At 40.9% G+C, this 21,042-nt stretch overlaps 1 protein-coding gene across 7 annotated transcripts in view; it reads left to right on the top strand.

Moving 5' to 3' along the window:
* Positions 1 to 2,310: 2,310 nt before the first annotated feature.
* The window catches only part of WDR20 (WD repeat domain 20), a 45,905-nt gene continuing 27,173 nt past the window's right edge, over positions 2,311 to 21,042 (top strand). For all 7 annotated transcript variants that reach the window (XR_014616270.1, XR_014616271.1, XM_084208440.1 and 4 more), the window contains exon 1: positions 2,311 to 2,579. Coding sequence is in view for 5 of the 7 variants with exons in the window: in XM_084208440.1 (XP_084064566.1) it covers positions 2,331 to 2,579 (249 nt within the window). In the remaining 2 variants the exon portion in view is untranslated. The remainder of the gene's footprint in view (positions 2,580 to 21,042) is intronic.

The raw sequence follows: 21,042 nt of genomic DNA, 5'->3' as shown, positions 1-21,042 counted from the left end.
ACTTTAGGTGCTTTTAGGAGGTCATCAATACCATCTGGCAGGACTGGCTGATAAGCTGACAGGATCTATTGGTCATAATTGATTGGCTTAATCTTAAGAATTTCAAGCAAGTCTTCAATACCTGGCCTTTTAGAAGTCTAATCATCTGTACTTGTTAAGTATTCACTCAAGATACATACTCTGTTCTGGAGATCCTTGGCTGTTTTGTGTCTCTCAGCTATCTTTTACTAATATTTTGATGGTCAGCAGCAAGACAGTATTCAGCTACAAACAAAATCTCTTTGAACTAAATTGACTTGAAACTAAATCCCTTTAACCCCCTGCAGTCTGGAAGACTGAGTGGACTTCTTCAGCTGAGCTGATGTAATGGAAAGCAGGAAGGTCCTGCTGTCCATTTCCTTAAGCAGTCAGTGTTTTTTGTTTAACCATATTCATTTCACATTTGCAAGGAGTTTAATTGTCTATCCATTTACCTTTCAGAAATGACTCCTCCTGAAGTCAGGAGAGCACTGTGGCTGGTACAGGAAGGAGCAGCAGCAAATAGTCATAGTCCAGAAAGAAGAGAGCAGGACAATGCCTTTGGTAGCAGTCACATAAGAGCCACACAGCTACAGCAGGAAACTATACCTTGAAAGTGTGTGTTTTTATTGTTAACTTAAGATGTTCGAATTCTGTGCTGCTTATCTTCCCCTAGTCCCACATTCCCAGCTCCTTCCTTATTTTGGCTCCAGCAGTTCTGTGGTGAGTTGAATCAACCTGGCTACTGATCAACAGTTTGCTTACCTGAGAACGCATAATTTCTGTGTGTGTGTTAATTTTCAGGTGGATCTGACTCAGCCTTTGGTTGCATGATTACTAGAACTGATGCAAGGCAAGTAATGGAAATACCTGTAGAGGAGGGGCCAAAATCTTTTTTTTCCAGCTGGAGATCAGTCTTAGATCAGTTTGAGTCAGTCATGAGGCTGTAGTCAAACTCTTAAAGCTGAAACTGCTGTCAAAAAAACCAGTCCTGCCTCCCTGCCCAGTGAATGCAATCCTTCCCAACCCTGTGCCACCTCCATCTGATATTGATCTGGTTCACCATGCAACACAGCTGGCTGTATGGCTGCAGGATGATCAGAACAATTAGGTGAGCGATTTGATAACCAGTTTTTCAGGTTCACACCTCAGGCCAACTCCCAGGCCTGGCTCTGCCTGCAGCAGGTTTGAGGCTGGTGCAGAGCTGGAGGGCTGGAGGTACCATTTCCATCAGGGGCACCTGAGCTTGGCACAAAGTGTCAAAGTACAGCTGCACACCTGGATTTGCTGTCCCTAAACTGTCAGACTCTCACAGCAGACCTCACCAGGCTCCAGGCAGTGGAAGTCCCCTGTGGGCAGAGCTGGCCAGGGCCATGGCAAATGAGCCAGTGGGGATGGCCAAGGCTGTGATGCCTCCCTGAGATGTGAGTGGGGGCTCTCACCTGGGAGCCATTGCCCCAAAACCAGCGCTGCACATGAACACCTCCTGATTGATCTGGCACTTCCAGCAGCGGGGATCACCCCACCCCACACTGTGCTGGCACAGATACCCACATCCTTGGGTGGCACACAAAGCCCCTGCTTGTGACCCTCTCCTCCTATCTCCCAGAGCAGCTGTGACCCCCTCTCTCCCATCCCCAGAGCAGCTGCCCGTGGAGCCACCATGCTGGGTGACCCTGTTGAGGCCACATCTGCAGTTCTGGGCTCTGCAGCACAAAGGAGACGTGGAGCTCCTGGCTGGGTCCCGTGGAGAACTACAAGAATAATTAAAGGACTGGAGCTTCTCTCTTAGGTGGAAAGGCTGACGGAGCTGGGCCTGTCCCGCCTTGAGAAAAGCTGACTGAGAGGAGACCTCATCAATGTGGATAAATCTCTAAAGGAGGGGTGCCACGGGCAGAAAGTGATGCACAGAAGTTCCACATGAACATGAGGAAGAACTTCTTTACTGTGCAGGGACCGTTACCTGGGACAGGTTACCCAGAGAGAGTGAGGAGTCCCGCTCACCGGAGCCGTCCAGGAGCGCTCCGGAGTCAGCCCTGTTCTCCGGGCTGACCCTGCCCGGCACGGAGGCCGAGCGCGGCGCCCCCGCGGTCCCCCCGGCCTGGTCCCAGGCCCCGCCCCAGCCCCAAACCACGCCCCTTTCCACGCCCCCCAGACGCGCGGGCGCGGCGCGCGCGCAGTCGCTCGGTAAACAGGCCCCGCCGGCCCCGCCTCCTCGAGTCGCCCCCGCGCGCAGGGGCCGCGCGCGCGCCGGCGGCTGCGCAGTGTCGGCACATCCGGGCACTGGGGCAGGATGAGCGCTCCTTTCCAAGATGGCGGCGGAGGGAGGTGGGAAGGAGATGAACGAGATTAAGACCCAGTTCACCACCCGGGAGGGGCTGTACAAGCTGCTGAGCCACTCGGAGTACAGCCGGCCTAACCGCGTGCCCTTCAACTCGCAGGGCTCTAACCCCGTCCGCGTCTCCTTCGTCAACGTCAACGACCAGAGCGGCAACGGGGACCGGCTCTGCTTCAATGTGGGCCGGGAGCTCTACTTCTACATCTACAAGGGGGTCCGCAAGGTACTGGGGCTCCCCCGCCGGGATGGGGCGGGGACTGGCGGGGGCTCCGCGCCGCCCGCCCGCCGGGGTGCGGGAGCCGCGGGGCCGCGCCGGGGGCGGGGGACCGAGGCCGGGCTGCCCCTCCCTCGCTGTCCCCCCTCCCCGCGGCCGTGGGGCCGGCGGCTCCTCGGCTCCAGCCGATCTCCCTGTTAACCAGGTAGCGGCTAGGGAGGGGGAGAGCAGGCCTGGGGAGGGGGCGGTGTGAGGGCATCGGCGCCGGGTCGGTGCTCGGGGCTGCTCCAGATACGGTGTCACCTACGGGAGTTGTGTGTGTGGGCCCTGTGCAGGGATGCGATCGCTTGGGCCCTCCTTGTGCGGGAACGAGGATTGGCTTTCCCTCCCTGGGCCTCCTTCACCTGCTGCTTCAGGTCAGAATTTGCTGGACACACTAATGCCTGTTGTGATTATGGTGGTGTCAAATCCCTGCTTCCAGGATCTTCCTGGCTTTGGTTGCATGGCTAAAGCATTCCGTGCAGCTTTAGGCCTTTGTTATGACTTAGAAGAGTGGGTTGGTTTTAGAATTGTTTCTAAATGGGAGCGGTGCAATGAGATGAGTCTTAAATATCAGATAATTGACAGAGAGAAAGTTGCTTTTGCAGGAAGGAAAGATTGATGTACTTGAGAGAGAGAGACTCCGTGCTTGTCATTATTGGATGCAGGACAGTGCATGCTTTTGATCTCTCAGGTCACCATATTTATGAACAAACCCTTGATTTTATGGGATTCAGAGAACAATTCAGAATTTGCTGTGCTAGGTGAACCCGTGTCACTCCTCATAGATGTAAACACAAATATAATGAATGTCAGTTTTCTGTTTTGTTTTAAATAGTGGGCGTTCGTTATTTTACATGCTCGGGTCTCAGCTGCCATCATATGAGTACCTTGAAATCTTCCTGCTTTTAGCTCACCATTCAGCATGGGATAGGGGCACAGAGAGCGAGAGACTCACACGAGGCTGTGCAGGAAGCTCGTGGATGAGCAAGGGATTATGCCTGAATCTGCTGTGTCCTGGGGAGTGCCCCCAGCACTCCTACTTTCTGTAAAATGTCGGCACCAGCAGGAGTTTAAAGTCTACCTGGTTGTTTGTTGACTGTGACCTAACAAATCTGATATGTCTTGTATAATTATATGTGAAAGTGTGTCTGTGTGTATTTAGTTTCACTCTTTAATGAATTTTAATAATCTAAGTATGTTTCAAATAGTGCTTGGACAATGGCTTCTTTAAGCATACAAGGAGTATCAAACAGTATTCCCTACTTAGAACCAGTTGCTATCTTTACAAGGTATCCTGAGAAGCAGTATCTCTGAAAATCTATATCCTAAATTGTTGCAGTGTTTGGGTCTTGCTATGTTTGTTTTTTCCATGCAAAGTAGCTGCAGAGTTCTCTCCCTTGGCTCACAGAGCAGGCCTTCATGTAGTTTAGTAATGGCACATGTGATTCTTGCAAGTTCTCTTAGTCATCTCTTGCCACACTTCTGAAAAATAAAAATCTAAAGGCTGGAACCTCGTTGACACTAAGGAATGGAATAATTATATGAAATTACAAAAGTCTTCTTGAGCTGGGTATTTGGATATCTTTTTAGATGATAAAAGTTACTGGTATGATATACAATAACTGAGAAATTTGACTTTGTGAACTCAGGAGCTCTGAGGCATTTATACCTGTGAGAGTATGAAACACTTTTTTTCTCTGAATAGAGTAAAACATATACATTGTTGGGTCAGAATTAATCTCAATGACCTTTTACAGTATTAATTATGTAAGATAATACTGTATATTCTATATGTATAATACTTCAGTGAAGTGAACCTAAAGAAAGCTGAAATAGATTGACTCAGTCTAAGGAAAATGCTTTAAATGAAATGGGAAGATGGTCTGACTTAAATTCACAATACTTACTGCTTTGGAATTTATTTTGGAACTTCAGTTGGAAGTAACTGTTCTGTCTGTGTACAGAAGTGAAACAGGAACAGGCTGACAGCCTGTCAACTGGTCATGTGAACTTTTCAGAATTAAAAGTTCTGTCTTGTAGCTATCATAAAGGGGAGAGAGCTATTGTTACCTAAACGGACAGGATGTAATTCTGCCTTAAACTGGGCAGACTATCACATTCTGTGTTCCTTCCTGTTCCTGGGAGCAGGATGGGGAGAGGGATTTGATCTGTTTAAGACCAGCCTATTTGTGCTACTTGGCATAATACAGGTGCTGATGACTTCAGTTTTAGCTGTTAGTTCATAATTATTTATGTATCCCTTAAAATTTTTCCCTGATTATTTTAAGATCATGATTTTCATTCTGGCTAAGTCATATTGGAGTTTTGAGTTGAATTTAATGAAGCTGTGCTGTGTGAATATATCAACTCACTGTGATTTTGTCTTTTTATTTTTTCTTTTTTTTCACCTTTTTTAAGGATATTTTAAACACTTCTTTTCTTGATGGGAAAATGCTATATTTTTCCTAAAATGAGTGAAAGAACCACCAGGACTGTATTTTAAGTGACCATGTCTGTTGGGTACTGAGATAATTCTTGCATCAGTAATCCGTTGCAGATCAGTACACATTAAGGAAGAGTAACACTTAAGCCATGAATGACACTTAAGAATAAATAACCTAATATTGAGGCAAAGATACCACTTGGAAGGATATTTCCTGACATCAATAATGCTAATCTTTCTTCTTTTAGTTTCCCTTAAATCCTAAATGCTTTGTGTCTGCTATATCTGGTTTGTAAGTCACCTTTTTACATGAACTGCTGATGTGTGTGTTGTCTTAGGAGATTTAACTTACATAAAGAAAAATGTTTCCAGGTAACCTTGATCCTTCCAGGGCACTTGGTGAGAAGTTAGATCTGGCATCCAGGACAGCAGTGTGGAGATTGTTTATTTTACTCCAATCCTAAGGGTTTGGTAGAGAGACAAGAGTTTTGGACAGCATTTGAGGCTGTCTCTAGAGACTTTTCAAAGCAAAAAGGTACTTTGTCCCAGCTTCGGTCTTCACCTCTTTATGAAGGAAGCTGAGTTTTTACTACTTTATAAAAAAACTAAAAACATTACTGTTTGTTTTTTTTTTTTTTTTTCTTAATAATGAAACATTGCAACTCTCTTTGTGTTTATAAAGCAATACAGACTTCCAGAAAACTTCTGTTTTCTGATTTGGATCCACTAAAAAAAAAACACATGGACCTGTAGTTTAGTAAGAAGTTAAACTGTGACAGAATGAGATGTGGTTGGTTTACTTAGATAAGTATGTAATTGTTCTTAACTGCCCTGAGTGTCAATGGACTTTCCCTTTCAGTCCTCCTTTACTTTGGCTTTCAGGTTAGATGTGTCCAGTGATCTCTTATTAACCAGAAGGGGTAAATTTTCATGAACTCAACTGATCTAGTGACAGCTGTAGATGATGGACTGGCAGTATAGGATCCTCTTGGCTGTTCCTATCTCCTTGTCTTTGGCAGTGCTCAGCCTCTGGTTGAGCTAGTTTAGCTTGCTAAACCAGCAGCAGAAAGTACTTGCAGTTTTTCTGGGCAGATTTCTTCTTGATTTGGTGAGTGGAATGGTGTCATCTTGGGGTTGATGGGTACAGTGACAGCAAGGAAAGGGTTGGAGGGGCTCAATCCCCTTCAGTGGCCTGGACTGTCTGCTTAGTTCCACTGCCTTGGAGGTATCTCCTGAGTAAAGCCTCTGCTTCAGCCTTAAGTCAGTTCTGGAATGATCTGTTCCTGAGGGATTCTTGACTTGATTTTGATTAAGAGACTTATAGGTGTTAAAGGAAGCTTTTACTGTTATTTTAGGCATTTCCCTCTTCATGGAGTGAGATTATAATGTAATAATTCAAAAATTGTTCAAATTATGATGCTCTGACATTCTTGGTGGGTTGCTTTTTCCTGCAGCCCCTAACCAGGAGTGAGGGCTGTTACTTATTTTTGTTTATAAGACAGTCTTGAAGGACTTAAATATGGTTTGTGGCTAGCTTTGCAAGATGATTTATTAGTTGATGCATTAGGCTGGAAAAAGAGTGCTATATCATCTTCCTTGCCTTAGGAATGACTGACAAGGCAAGGCTTTCCAGACTGCTGCTGACATTAACTATCAAGTCCTTTTCCCTTCCTACTAGAACGCTTGTGCATTTTCCTTACAGGCGTTGTGTGTGTGATGATGTGTTATTCTCTATATGTTGTAAAAGTTTCTGTGCAGGTTAATCTGCAGCTGTCATTGCAATACAAGTACATATTAGCAATAGTGTTGCATGGTGCACCATCTTAATTTTTACGTAATATATCAGCAGGTTATGAAATTTGAATGCATAGTTTAGCTTATTACAGAAGAGAAAACCTTTTGCACTGTAGTTAAATTCTGGCTATATACTCTTCGGTAATGTGTGGCAGACTTTCTTAACATTGGTTGTTTCATTTTTTGAAATCACCTTTTTGCAAGAAGAGGCTTTGCCTTTAGTTTAACTTTTTTCTTGCATCGACCTAAAGCAGCAGTCTGTTAATAACTTTGGAATATTACACTTTGTTGCAGTAGTGTTGGATTAGGAACATACCTAGGTGATAAGCACAGGTTGCTGGAGCCATGGAGGGCAGAGTTTTTTGACTGTCTTTTTAAGCTTTCCTTGAGCAGTTGTCTTGGAAATGATATTTCTGCTAGGATGAAAATCATCTCATATCTCAACTTCTTTTATTGAGTGTTGACATACTGGTGATGTATAGGATTCCTTCCTTTGCAGTTCTCAAAACTACTTTTTTTGTGTCTGGCTTGATTTGTTGTGCAGTTGAGGAGTGTTATCCTTGGTGGTGACTTTGATTCTATAGACTGTTCACCTGGGAACTTGTTGCAATGACAGAATGGTAATGGGTGGCATTTGTCACTGTGCTTATTATATTGCTCTGAGAAGAGCAGTATCAGGCAGTTCTAGGTTAGAAGCTGGAATGTGTGGAGAAAACCATCACATTTTCTCAGGATGTGGGAATGTGAATTTATATTACTGTGTACTTATACTGATCACTAAGCTGTGTCAGGCCTCTGAAAACCATGCACATTTTAAAAGCGATATGAACTATAAAAGGCCGAGGTTTGTAAGGATCATGGAAGATACAGTAGGTCTGTAGCAGAGAGAAGTATATCTAAATCTTAGTGACTGGTTCTTACACTTGCAGTCATGAGAATTCCACAGTTTCCTTCAATAATGATTTTTGGTGTTTTCTTTCTTCTTCCTCTGATATCTGACTAAACTTCTCCTTCAGGGAAAAAAGAGAAAGCAAACCAGGCTGAATGCAGTTATTTCGTGTGGACATTGAGGACAGTTGACTATTGCCTTTGGCTTTTGCATATTTAAAAACTTGTTAATTTGTCCACTCAGTTTTCCTAAGGTAAATAAATCCAACTCTTTAAACCATTCTTCTCAGATCATGAGTTGCAAATGTTTCATTGTTCTCCTCTGTTGGCTTCTGTTGTCTTTTATTAGTGGTACTTAAAGTAGACCTAGACCCAGTGCTTGCAGTGTGACTTCAGTACCGAGCAAGGGAGAATTGTTGCTTGCTGTGTCTGTCTTCTAATGTTCTTGCTCACATATTGAATAGTGTTGACATTTTTGAATCCTCCTTATAGTGATGACTCACTTGGATTGTTTCTTATCATCTTGCTGCTTTTCTCCATTTTTATCCATGCCTTGATTTTTGTGGATGTTTATACATGCCATTTAGCATTTTGTTCTATTAAGATTATTAGAGTGGTTTTATTTCTAGTTCTGTGTTGCATAATGCAACAAATCCTTCCAGTCTTGATGTTACTCACAAATTTGATTTGTACTCTCATCTATTAATGAAAATCTTTCATAGAACCTAAAATCCATGTGTTGGATTTGCTGCTGATGTTTCACATTTCTCAGGTGTGTTGGATGTGACTCTATTCTGTCCTTCTTTAAAAGGGTGTTGTAGATTTCTTTTTTCAAGAAATCCCTTTATTTCCTGCTGAGTTTTTTTCCTCCTCTTTGTGTTGGATAATAGTTGTTATATTGAGACTGGACTAGCCAGTCTCACGGAAGTATTGTGGCTAGATCAGCAATACTTACCTCTTGATCTGTGGTTGTGAAAGTATTTGAGAGCCTCGTGGAAATTTGTTTCAGCTGTTTAATGGGTGGATCTATTTACCACTTTGAGTTTTGTGATGTTGATAGGTACTATTCCTAATTCTAGCTGTACTAGGGACTGATAGACATGTTACAAAGTACTCCTGTAATCTTTCCTGAAGGGGTAGAATTTTTAGTAATGCCTTTTTTTTTTTCAACAACACTGCTGAAGGAAACAGTGAAGAGTTAATGTAGATTACAGATGTGTAGGTAGTTTTCAGTATCTAATTTTGTTATGAGGCTTATACAGAGCAACTGGGACTGGCTAGAGTAAGATAAAAAGACTAAAAAGCTGCTTTAAAATGACAGTTACACTGTTAAATGTTTCTTGCTCTGGAGGAAGATGAAATAGCTATGGTTGACAGAGCTTGCAAGATGATTTTTATGTAGGAAGTGATATTAGTCTGTAGTGCTTTTTCTTGTCCTAGTCTGTGCTTCAAGCCCATATCACAACTGTTTGACTTGAGTGGGCTCTTGCACTGTGCTGGCTGAAGGATTGCTCTCTGAGGTAAGAGTCCATTTGTCTATGACTCCTTGTTTGGCTGGCATGTTTGACAGCGACTGCTGGGCTGTGCTGGTCAAAGCCCCACGTTGGGATGCAGTATTTTATAGGCAGTGAGTTTTTGTGTGTGTCTTTGGTTGGGGTTTTTTTTGCCACAGCAGTTATAATTTTGGAGGCTTTTGTTTTGTATTGAAGTGCATTTGTGGTAATACTGCACTTAGTTGAATTCAGTTGGGAAAATTAATTTAGCATAAAGCCAATAATTGTGGCACTTATTCTTTGCAAATTGACAAAAATTTAGTCATAATGCCTCACAGATGCAAAGAGGGGTCATTTGTAACAAATACTTCTGTGCCTGTGGAAAGTTTTATGGGGCAGCTTTGTCAGAATATTTATACAAGTGTTGTGATATGTGCTTAAATTGCAAGGAGTTTGCATTATACATTTACATTATGTGTCTGTGAGTCTGCAAAACACTTAAATAGTTAACTGTTAATAGTCAAAATGTACATTAAAGGTGCCTCTAATTAAAGGCTGCCTAGACCCACCTCTGAGAGGATTGCCAGCCATAATTGTCTTGTTTGACATTCTAGAATCAAATTTAATGCCCTAGTTTGAAGTATTATTGCAGTTTTCTGGCTAAAGGGACCCATCTGAATTACTTTCTTGTGAAGGATGTGTACCGAAAGGCCACTTGCTATCCAGTTGTCATGACTATGAGTTGATGCACTTGGACAAATTATTATTTGAAAGTGGTGCCATTTAGTGCAAAATAGTGCCTAATATTTCCATTATCTGTCCTCTTAGAAGGCTTAAGGAAAAGAAACAGTAACATTAAATGTGCTATACTTTAAGTAATAATATTTGGTTGTGTCCTTCTGGGAAATAGAGTATTTTTCCTTCCTTACCTCACTGCACTTTTAGGCCCAAATGAATAGACAGTCCATTTTTTAGCATCTACTTCCCACCCATTTCTTGCCCCTTATAACTGAAAGCAGCTGCTGTTGCCTGTTTGGCTCCTGCTGAGCAGCTGTTGGTGCACTGGATGGAGCCCCCTGGTCTTTGTGGGCAGGACCACCAGCTGCTGCAATTGAAACCTTTCCAGTGGCAGTGTTGTAACTTGCATTGGGATTTCTCGTGCATTATTCAGTCCAGCTGTTCATAATGGAATGATAGATCTCTAATAGATACTTTCTGCAAATTGATTTCAGTTTTGGTTTACCAGATATATTTGTTCTTTAATTTCATGAGTTAATAATAATGCTTACATGTGGCTGTAATGGTAAAAAAATATTTATAATTTCTTATTACTACTTTTTAACTCCATGTGGGATTGGAAGGTGACTGTGTTAAGAAGTTGTTGGTTTAATAGTGTGTAATTTTTGTACTACTGGAGATTGTGAAGTGCTATGTCAGACAAAATACTAGACTAAGCAAGAAATGTAGCTGAGGAGCATGCTGGTGTAGGGAGAAAACATTGCATGTTATGAACAAATGTCATTATCCCCAGTTTCCTAGTAATTAAAAAATATTATTTAGCAGAAGCTTTAGATATATTTTTTTCAGGGTAGTGATATAATGTGAAAGTTGGAGAGGACTCGAGTTTATGGTTTTAATTCTCCCTTTCAGCTAAAGTAAGAGGGAGCAATGACAACAGGAGAGAGAATGGATACCAATATACATTGAACTGTGTGTTAAAAACCCACAAATCTGGTGAAAGAAACTATTTGAACAATGCCTTAAGGACGCTTTGGCCTGCCCAGGCCTGCAGTGACAGCGCAGGCCGAAGTGTAGATGCCCTGGACACCCTAATCAGGTAGATAGGAGCGGGTATCAGGCTCACCATGACTGTAGCCCAAAACTCCTTGCAATTGCCACACCCCCACGGTGCTCAGCAGTAGTTAATACTAAGCAATGAGTGTAAACTTGACTTAGCCATACTCTCTGTGAATCTGAGTAACATAAATGTCTCCGTTTCCTAACTTACAAATGTAACCATAACAAATACAGAATCCTAAAAGTTATAGTTTTATCCTATTTTAACTGTGGCAGCTTATTTCTAAGGATTTTTTGGTGTGGTTCTTTTAAGACTTCTAGAAAGGTTTTGTGCAGGCTTTTTTGACATTTGAGGTGGGTATTGGAGCATGACTGTGACACATGTTTGAAGCTATCATTGAAATGAAATTTTGGCACAAGTTGTAAAGGATTACTTTTGTTGTCTTGATTTTTCTGGTTTTCTATTGGTAACGGTCAGTAATATAGAGGAATAATTTTGCGATTATTTGTTTTTTATATCACATTATTAAGATTTAAATTATAGTCTAGATGGTTGGATTTGCATATTTTAGGGGTTTGAATGGAAAACACTGTTTCTTAACATCATTTTAATACTGTATTGTGAAGCCATAGGTGAAGGCTGTGTGCATTTTTCTTCAGATTTTTGCCCTTCCTACAGAACAGCAAACAGTTTGATTTCATTTTCAGACTTCATTTTAAAATGAAAGTATTTCTAAAGGTTGATTTTCTTTGGCCTTTTTAGTAAGAGAGTTGGCCAGAGACCTTCAATAGCTACCTGTTTGCACCTAAGGTGTCAAGAGGGTCTGTCTTTAAAATAGTAATTTATGAGGGCAGGAATAGCTGCATGCTTAGGCAATGCCACTTTTGAAATTTGATATCACCTACTGCCAAATGCTGTATTTCTTACTCGTTTTGCAGCCCACTTTGCATTGTCATTTTATGTCAGTTTGAATTACTATTTACTGTCCATAAATAACTAAATAATATTTTTAAAAAAATGTACCTGATCAGTGTGATATATTGATCCAGGAGGTTTTTTCCCAAAGAAGAATTTCAGAAATACAGGGTGCAGCTTGTAAAAGTGAGATGCTTGTATTGACTAGCAAATTATTGCTATTTAATAGCATGAGCTGTATGTCTCAACAGGTGACTTCAGGAAATGTGTTGCTGTTACTTCAGTGTGAACTTATGCTCCCTCCCCTCAAAAGGCAACTGTCCAGTTACATTCACATCAGTTTAACACAGGGGATGGCCTCTTCTGCCTTCAGCAGTGGAACTGTGGTCCCTTGTACAGAATAACTTCTGTCTCTGTGTCATGAGCTGTTTGCTAACACCTTCAGAGTTTTCAGATGCTGTTCCAGGTGATGTTTCTGACCTAACAGCGTTGGCAGAATAGCTTCTGTGCCAATGAAGTGACTGTTCAAGTGTAGTTCTGTGTTTTAGCCAAAATGCTGCCTCTGTAAATTCTCTAGATGGAACTGGGATAGTTAAGCGTGGGCACATGTTAGCACTTCTAAATCAGAAAGATGGGACAAACAACTGTTCTAAAGAACTCCAACAAATGCCCAGGTTAAGATGCTTTTAGTGATGCTCAAGGTGATCCATACTTCTCATTTTTAGAGTGACAGAGTACTGGTTACCAATGAGCTACTGCAGCAGTCCAGTGGCAGCTTGCTCAGTGCTCTATGTGCTGCGCTCTGACGTCTCTATTCCCTGTGAACAGTGGGTAACACCTTGTACTGGCTTGATGTGGCCAGGCTCTGGGGGGCTTCTGTTGGAAGCTGCTGTGAGAAGCCCAGGATGGACCTGCTGCTGGCCAAGGCTGAGCCCATCAGGAATGGTAGTAACACCTCTGTGGTAATATATTTAAGGACAGAAAAGTTATTGTGCAGATGTATTTGCAGCCAGAGAAGAGCAGGGTGAGAGCATGTGAGAGGATCAGCTCTGCAAGACACCAAGGTCACTGCAGAAGGAGGGGCAGGAAGTGCTCCAGGTGTCAAAGCTGAGATTCCCCTGTGGCCTATGGTGAGAACCATGGTGAGAGGGGCTGTGCTCCTGCAGCCCATGGAGACCCACAGGGATGCAGGGATCTACCTGTGGAGCAGACCCACATCAGAGCAGGTGGATCCCTGAGAGGAGGCTGTGAGCCTGCAGGAGGCCCAGGCTGCGGCAGGTTCCTGGCAGGGACCTGTGGACCCATGGAGGGAGGAGCCCATGTGGAGCAGGTAGGACTTGGGACTCATACTGGAGTAGGCTGTGCCTGAAGGATTCAGATAGGAAAAGTTCGTGGAGAACTCTGTCCTGTGGGAGGGACCCCACCCTGCAGCAGGGGAAGGACTCCTCTCAGAGCAGTGGCAGGAGCACCGTGATAAACTGATTGCAGCCTCCATTCCCTGTCTCCCTGTGCTGCTGGGGGGGAGGTAGAGCTAGGAAGAAGGGAGGAGTGGGGAGAAGGTAGTTTTAAGGTTTGTTTTTACTTCTCATTATTCTGCTCTGATTTTCTTAGTAATAAATTCAGTTAATTTCCCCAAGTCAAGTCTGTTTTGCCCATGATGATAATAGGTGAGTGATCTTTTCCAGTCTATAGCTCATGAACTTTTCACAGTATTGTTTTCTCCTCTGTCCAGCTGGGGAGGGGAGTGATAAGGCATCTTTGGTGGGTGTTGGTATCCAGCCAGGGTCAACTCTCCACACACTTTCTGCAAAAACATGTTGGGCTGGCACTGATCTGGTTAATCTGTGAATTGTGTTTTGTTAGTCCTAAACTGATGGAAACATTGTGTGTACAGAAGAGAGAGTCAAAGGCTGGTGAGATCAGGGCCTGGAGAAGCCCAGTCTTAGGAGCCTAGAAACACCTTTTGCTGTGCTTTCTCTTCACTCATCTGGGAACCCTTTCTTCATTTTCTGTCTCCCCTGGTTAGTAGGTATCTTGCAGCTGTGGCACTTGCAGTGCAGGTTGATACAAAGGAGAGTTTAGATTTGGACAGTGTGGGAACATCAGTGGTGGTTAGAGGTACGATTATTTTTGACAGCAGAGATCCCTAGTGTGCCTGGTGTTAGTATGCCCATATCAGTGGGTGGGATGATTCAATAGCTGGGCTGTGTGGGGTATCCTCACAGTCTCCTGGGAGAACCTTTAGCAAAACGCCTGACATGTGGGCACTCAGTGGGCAGCACTGTGTCTGTGAGGTCTCTTGGTGACAATAGACAGTCTGATCACTCCCTCCTACGCTTGAGACAAAAATCACCCTGAGGAAAGAGACAGCGTTGTGTGACCATTTGGTATGTGGAATACTTTTAGCCCTTTGATGGTAATTTTTAAAGAAAATTATTAATAGCAGGCAAAAGGTTGTGGGTTTTTTTCACATATCTATACCAGTGAAACTGCCAACACTTATTATTACTTAAAATATCTTAATACTTTGCTTACTTAAAAAAAATATTTTTATTGAGAAAGTGATGTCTGAATTTGGAACATATTGCCTTTTGTTCTAAAAATTCTGAAGGAGGATTCTGCTTTTTACACTGGGTGATATCCTAGAACTTGTACACATGGGGTTGTGGGAAATCAGAGTTCACTATATTTGTTTTAGGGATTTGGTCCTCAATACTTGTTTGCTAGTAGCTTTGTTTGTTTTGTAGCACTTTTCATCTTATTGGGCTGACTTGTAATGAAATGTCTTCAGCCCCAGAAGGAAGATTGAGAATTAACAACGGCCGGACAATAGTTAAAGCAAATATGTTATTTCATCAGTCTGTTACTGTACATGACCACAAAAAGCATAAACCAATGGGCCTTATACTGGTTTTGGAGCACAGGTTATGCATTTGTGCAGTATTTCATTCACTCAACTTCTGTGGGACTGTTCTGGTGCTCTTAAGATAAGAGCCAGCTCCATCTTATTTTTAGTACTAAAGTAATTAGGGCTTTGTTCTAGTAATATTTTCTTAACATGCTGCAACATGATGGAATTATTGATAAAAACTCTGTATCAAAAATGTCCAGCATTCCTATAGGGCTTGCAAAATCCAACAGCAGCCAGAAGAGACATAATTTAGACTTGCTGGACAGATGTGACAGTGTTCCATTTGACTTCTATTGAGCTTTGTAATGAAAAATTATAAATTGATTAGCAATTAACTGCTACAGTGAAATAAGTTTCTATAGCAACAGGGCAATGCAGGGTACAATTATTCAGACTGCTTTCCTTAGCAGATAATTTTTTCTTTCAAGCACTGAGTTTACACTGTTGGACTAAAGCATTGTTTTATTATAGCAACGGATAATCCTTAGCTTTTGCTGCTCTTGCCTTTTTTTTTTTTTTTTCTTCATAAAGAAATAACTTTTCCTCTAATGAGCTGAAAAGGAAATGAAGAAACTTTGAGGTAGATAGCAGTGTGGTAGACTGGTTGAAACTCAACCTGCAACTATTTGCCTGTATGTTATTACTATAATGGAGTTATATCAAATATATTGTTACTCAGTATGAATTCCTATTTCACTTCTGCCTGTTGACAAGTCTACATGAAACTAAACCTGCTCTAATTTAATAATAATGGTGAACGTATAATAGCTTGCAAATTTAAAGTAAATAAATTTAGATAAGTTGTAATGCTGATTGCCTGAATCAGCCAGATGTGTTTTTTTTTTAATTTGTTCTTTTTGTGTTTAAAGTCTCTGTATTTGTTTTTTGTTTTCAGTACTTCTGAATACCTTTAAAGAGAGGAATAGTCTACTTTAATCTTCATTCTTAAAATCAGAAAACATTAGGGTTTTGTCTAGGGACTGCAGGTGTTTGGGGTTTTTTGCCAAAGAGCACACTCATAAGGCCAGCTTTTAAGTGTTACTAAATTTTGATCTGTCCAAAGTTAGAGGAGATGAAATTTTAACAACTTAAGTGATGAAGCTACAGCAGTCTTGTTTTTTTAACAGGACTCAGTTTTGTGATAAGTATTTTAGTCTGATCTTGTGAAAGAAAAAACAAAAGCAGTTTTTGCTTCTGTCAGTCAGCCTCAATGTTTGCTGTTGTTGTATTGCGCAAGTGCATTTTTCCAATATTGTAACAAAACCATACATTGTTTTAGAAAAGAAAATAGGATTCAAAGGTAAAATGAAAGTAATGGCTTTGAATGAGTGACCGGCTAGAACACTGGTCCAACAGGTCGGGTAACTTTTGTGTGTGTGCATGGGGAGGAGGTGATCAACTCAGAGATGACGATGCCATTAAGTCATGCTATGTTTCCAGTTTGTTCTATGGTTTGGGTGCCATCTAAAAACAGTCTGCCAGCTCTAATTTAAATAAGTGTTGCCTTTAGCAGGCATGATTTTTTAACCAGTTTTGCTTGCAGAGCTGGGCCAATTTAAACAATTTCCCAGTGAAAGTAACTTACTAAGTGTTTAATAAATATTGCAACTGAGTGTGTGAACGAAATGAGAACAGCTACTGAATTATGCCAGAATGTGTGGTTTTACTTGGAATCCATTTGATATTTACATACCTATTTTCTTTATTTTAATTTGTTTTGTACATCTAGTACATGTATTCTTATCTCTGTTAAGCTCATCTGAATTATGCCCCACTCAGTGTTAAAAACAGGTGAGAAAGACTGATTATAAGTGTAGGCAACAGTGTGACTAGACTGTAGGAGGAAATAAAGGGATCCACTGGAGAATAAGGAGCAAGAAGGAGATCGGAAAGGTAACTATTACTTTTTTACTTTAGAGCTATGAATCTCTTATAAGGTACTAAATTGTAAGTGTTGAGAAGTGAATTATAGTTAACTAAGCATAAATATTAAGTGAGGCTTGCAGAACTTAATTATGATGTGTAGTTAAGGAAAGAGATAGTTGTTACAGTACACTTCACTTTCTCAGTTCCTCAAAAGTGAAGAGACTAAAATGTGTGTTTCAATGCCTTTCAGCCTTTACAGAAGGTGATGTGTTCTTCACATAGCTTGTGACAGTCCATAAGTAGTATTTCAGCAGAAACTTTATTTAGCGCCTGTGAATATTTGGAATGCTCTGTGCTATTCTGAAATCAGTTGCTTTTTAATTCACTCTATTCCGAACAGTGAAAATTTCTACTAAAAACCTTCTGACTGCCTTTGGCTGAGTGACAGGCAGGTATTTTTGCAAGGCTTATCCTGGATTGTATTCAGATAGAGAAAAACATGCAGGAGTGCAATTCAACACATACCCCACCACCACAACAACAAATCCCCTTTCAGTTTTAGCTTTTGAAATTCTTACATTGTAGACTTCTGTGTTAGGAATTCTTTTTTGTTTTGCTGAAAGTAAAATGTTGTCTCCCTGTGGTGGGAAAACATTAATGTATAATGTGTATATATAGCCAGCTTTCTTTGAAATTCAGGCACTCGGCCTTTGTAGTGTAACACTTTGGTAGTAAAGGAGAGTTGTAACTTACTAAGTTCACGTCTTTGAATGAAGTGGAAATTCAGATCCGTGTATTAGATATTAAAAATTAGTGAATTTTAGAACTTGGAAATTCTGTTACAAAATGTTGAAAGAATTAAAAGCTAAGTTCTTTATATCTGAGACAACCATTGGGAGGAGACCTTCAAGCTGAGGTCTTCTAGGAGTGGTTTTGGAAATAATTGGTGACATTGATACAGAGAAGCAAGAAAAAGTACATGGTGCTCATAATGACTTTGGAATGCATCACTGTTCATAATCAGAGTTACTTTATAAGGAGAAACAAGCTGATACCGCAGCCATAGATGAAGTGAAAATTTATTGAAGAAATCCATAGGGAATTTTTCCTTCAGCAATAAAACCTTGAGAAGATAATACACAGAGTGTAGTGTTGATTACAAGCTGAGCTAACTTGTGATACAGCTGTTGAAGACTGAAGGACATAAATGCAATTCAGAGATGTATCAAACGAGGTATACAATAGAAATAAAGAAGGTCTTTAGTGCCATTTTACTAGGCATTGAGAAGATGGCTTTAATATTACAAGAAATTCTGGTTGCTTATGTTGAAGGTGATGTTTAACTCCTGCTACTAAAAGAGGATGGTGTCTAATGTAAAACTGGCGAAAGAGGTGTGTAATTTTAATTTTATGAGCAAAATAATAAGTCACTAAATATCATTTTTGTCACACTATAAGAAGAGAGGAAAGAAGGGAGAGAATAAATAATACAAAACCTTCCCTGGATGTATGGAACATTACCAGATCTTCCACAAATCCCAGTCATGCAAAATTTACTATTAATTTGGAATTATTCTGCTTTTTGACTAGCCCTGCTGTAAGCAATTACTAATAGTTGAACTGCAGAATGAAAATACTGTGACCCTAAGGGAAGTACAGAATAGGTTTTAACAAGAGGCAGAATGTTTCCCCCAGAAGCTTCTTATGGCTGAGCCAGATGAAGAGAGTGAATGAAGGCAATTTATTTTTAGTGATACAAATCCAACTCTCTGTGTGGTACCCAGTGAGGCCACCTTACTGGCTTTCAGATCAGGAGAGGAAGGGACTGTAAGAGACTGAGGAGCTGGAGGCAATAATGTTCAATGAAAAAAATGGATGTACAGCTCACTTGGCAGATATCATGGAAAGAGAAGGAGATTTTTAATGGCAAATAAATGGATGCTAGAGTATCTCAGTAGTTTTGTGGGGAAGCTTTAGGAGGGGATTTTGTATTTTTGGAGGTGGTTTTCTATATTCTGAGTCTCCATTTATACAACAGGCATGAAGGTCAGAACTATTTCATCCTGTCTTAAACCATGAGCAGAGTAAAGGATGAGATTTTAACTGGTGACCAGCCAGCATTTTTTTATTTTATTAAAAAATCATATGGTGCAGTGGAACTGAAAAATATGAGCAGTATGCCTGTTTTCTTAGGTTTTCCTAATCTGTTTACTTACTTTTATAAAAAATGTAACAATGCTAAGGTATTTGGCAGGTTTTGTAGGAATTGGAAAAGATTCTTGTGCTTAAAACAGATGTTTTATCATGATCCCGTGTTTGAGAGAATGTTTGAAGAAAGATATTTCTTCAAAATGGAAATGAAAAGAAGCAAGCAACTGTGCTTTGGCTTTGCCCTGTTAGTGTTAATCAAGTTAGCCAGTTACCTGGCCCCTCTTGTGCTGGAACAGAGCAGTTTTCCACCAGGGGAACAAGCTTTAATGCAGAAAACAGGCTTTCTCATTCAAATGTACTCCTGGAGCAAATTCTCCTTTCTGACATGAATGCAAACTCTTCTTTCAGCGGGGAGAAGATAGTGTCAGAGATTGCTGTTATAATGTAGCTCCTTATAAATTGAGTACTCCTTTCCTCACATCTGAGTTCATTCTCTTTATCTGGTAGCTTTTTACATTCCTCATTGGCAAAGAAGTTTCATTGCTACCCTGCCATTTTAAACAACAGCAAAAAAAAACAACAGGTTTGTGATACAAGGTGGTTCTCCAGTATGAGAATGGCTGCTTCACTCTTTGGAGTGCTTAAGGATGTTAATGTATCTTGATCAATATGCAATGCTAAACAGTTAAACGGAATTTCAAGTAGAGGCTCAGGCTGCTTGGTTACCATGGCAAACACAGTAGGAAATTCATGCCAAAGTTTGGAAACAAAGATACGCAAAAGAAAACTTGTAAACTGAAATAATCACTTAGGACAGCAAGTATACTTGTTTATAATTTGTTAGAGTCTGGTTCCCAAGGAATACAGTTTTAAAAAATCCTATTTTATTAAGCAGATCTTAATTACCAGTCCAGAGTTTTGCACAAAGGAGGCAATATTCACAAGCAGGGAAGAGTGAGATTCTTTGTTGGCTTGCCCTCTAACTGTAAGGGCATTGAGTGAATAGAGTAGCCTCTTGGAGACACAGGAATTGAATTACTTAAGTACTGTAATCAAGGTTGACATATTTTCAGTGTGCAATGCCTTGTTTCACAGATGACTCAGTCTTGTCTCTAAAATTTGTCTGTGTTAATGATTATATGTGTGTTAGATCACATATGTATGCTGTGTATATATGTATGATCTCTGTGCATTTCATGGTTTGTCTATGTTCTTGATTGCATGTATATCCTTTAATTACTTGTGTATATTAAAGATCTTGCCATATTTAATTCACTTTCCCACAGCTGTTTGTCTTAAGGCTTGCTATCTGTAACCAAGGTCTTTATGTGAGTATCTTAATGGGGTGATTTTCAGTTTGATAGGTTCCCTGTGTAATCAGCTTACTGTGAATACAGTATTTGGTATTGTAGTACTGTCAGGATGTTGTGGCAAATCTGATGCTTTTGCATGTGACTTGCTGTACAGTTTTCCATAGGTGTGTTCACATGCAAATCATGCAGTTGTTTTTCTGAATGTAAACTAGTATGTATATTTCCATGTATCTTCTCCAAAGTCTCATCCCCCAAAGGGAAGCTGTTACACAGAAAGCCAATCTGTGGCTTGGGGGAGACACTACTTTTAAAGATTTCCTGAAGATCAAGGTTAGAGCTGGCGTTGGGCACTGTGATCATGAGCACCTACCCTAACATGTGACTCTACCTCATCACTTTATGCATTGCATAACATGGATTGGAGATTATGGTAGGCAGTTGGAGGCTCAGGGAAAGCAGTTTAGGTTATTACTGAGAAACTATGATGAATTTGCCTCTGTCTTTAGAGCACATGGTCTCTTGGGAAGGGAGGCTTGCTGTCGTTATAACTGGGAAGTAGTGTTACTGGAACGTGATATGTTGGAGGTGATGGAACAAACAGTTTAGGAAGTGCTGTTCAGGAGTTCTGGTTGGGAACAGTTATATACAGTGAACAGTGTTATATTGAATTACAGGTTAGTCTGCTTTTTGCTGACCTCTTTAAAAATGACTTACTGAGCACTTTCTAATTAAAACAAAAGTGGAATGTGAAAACATCTGGAAGATTATACTAGGGCTTAACTCAAAGGAAAGTAAGAATTTAGAAGCCACAGGAAGAGAAGAATTGTGCCACTGATTAGCCACAGTAAATAAAATGTT

This window comes from Fringilla coelebs, assembly GCF_963513975.1.
Source record: "Fringilla coelebs genome assembly, chromosome: 6".
Taxonomy (NCBI): Eukaryota; Metazoa; Chordata; class Aves; order Passeriformes; family Fringillidae; genus Fringilla; species Fringilla coelebs.
This window is presented reverse-complemented; position numbering and strand designations above follow the sequence as displayed.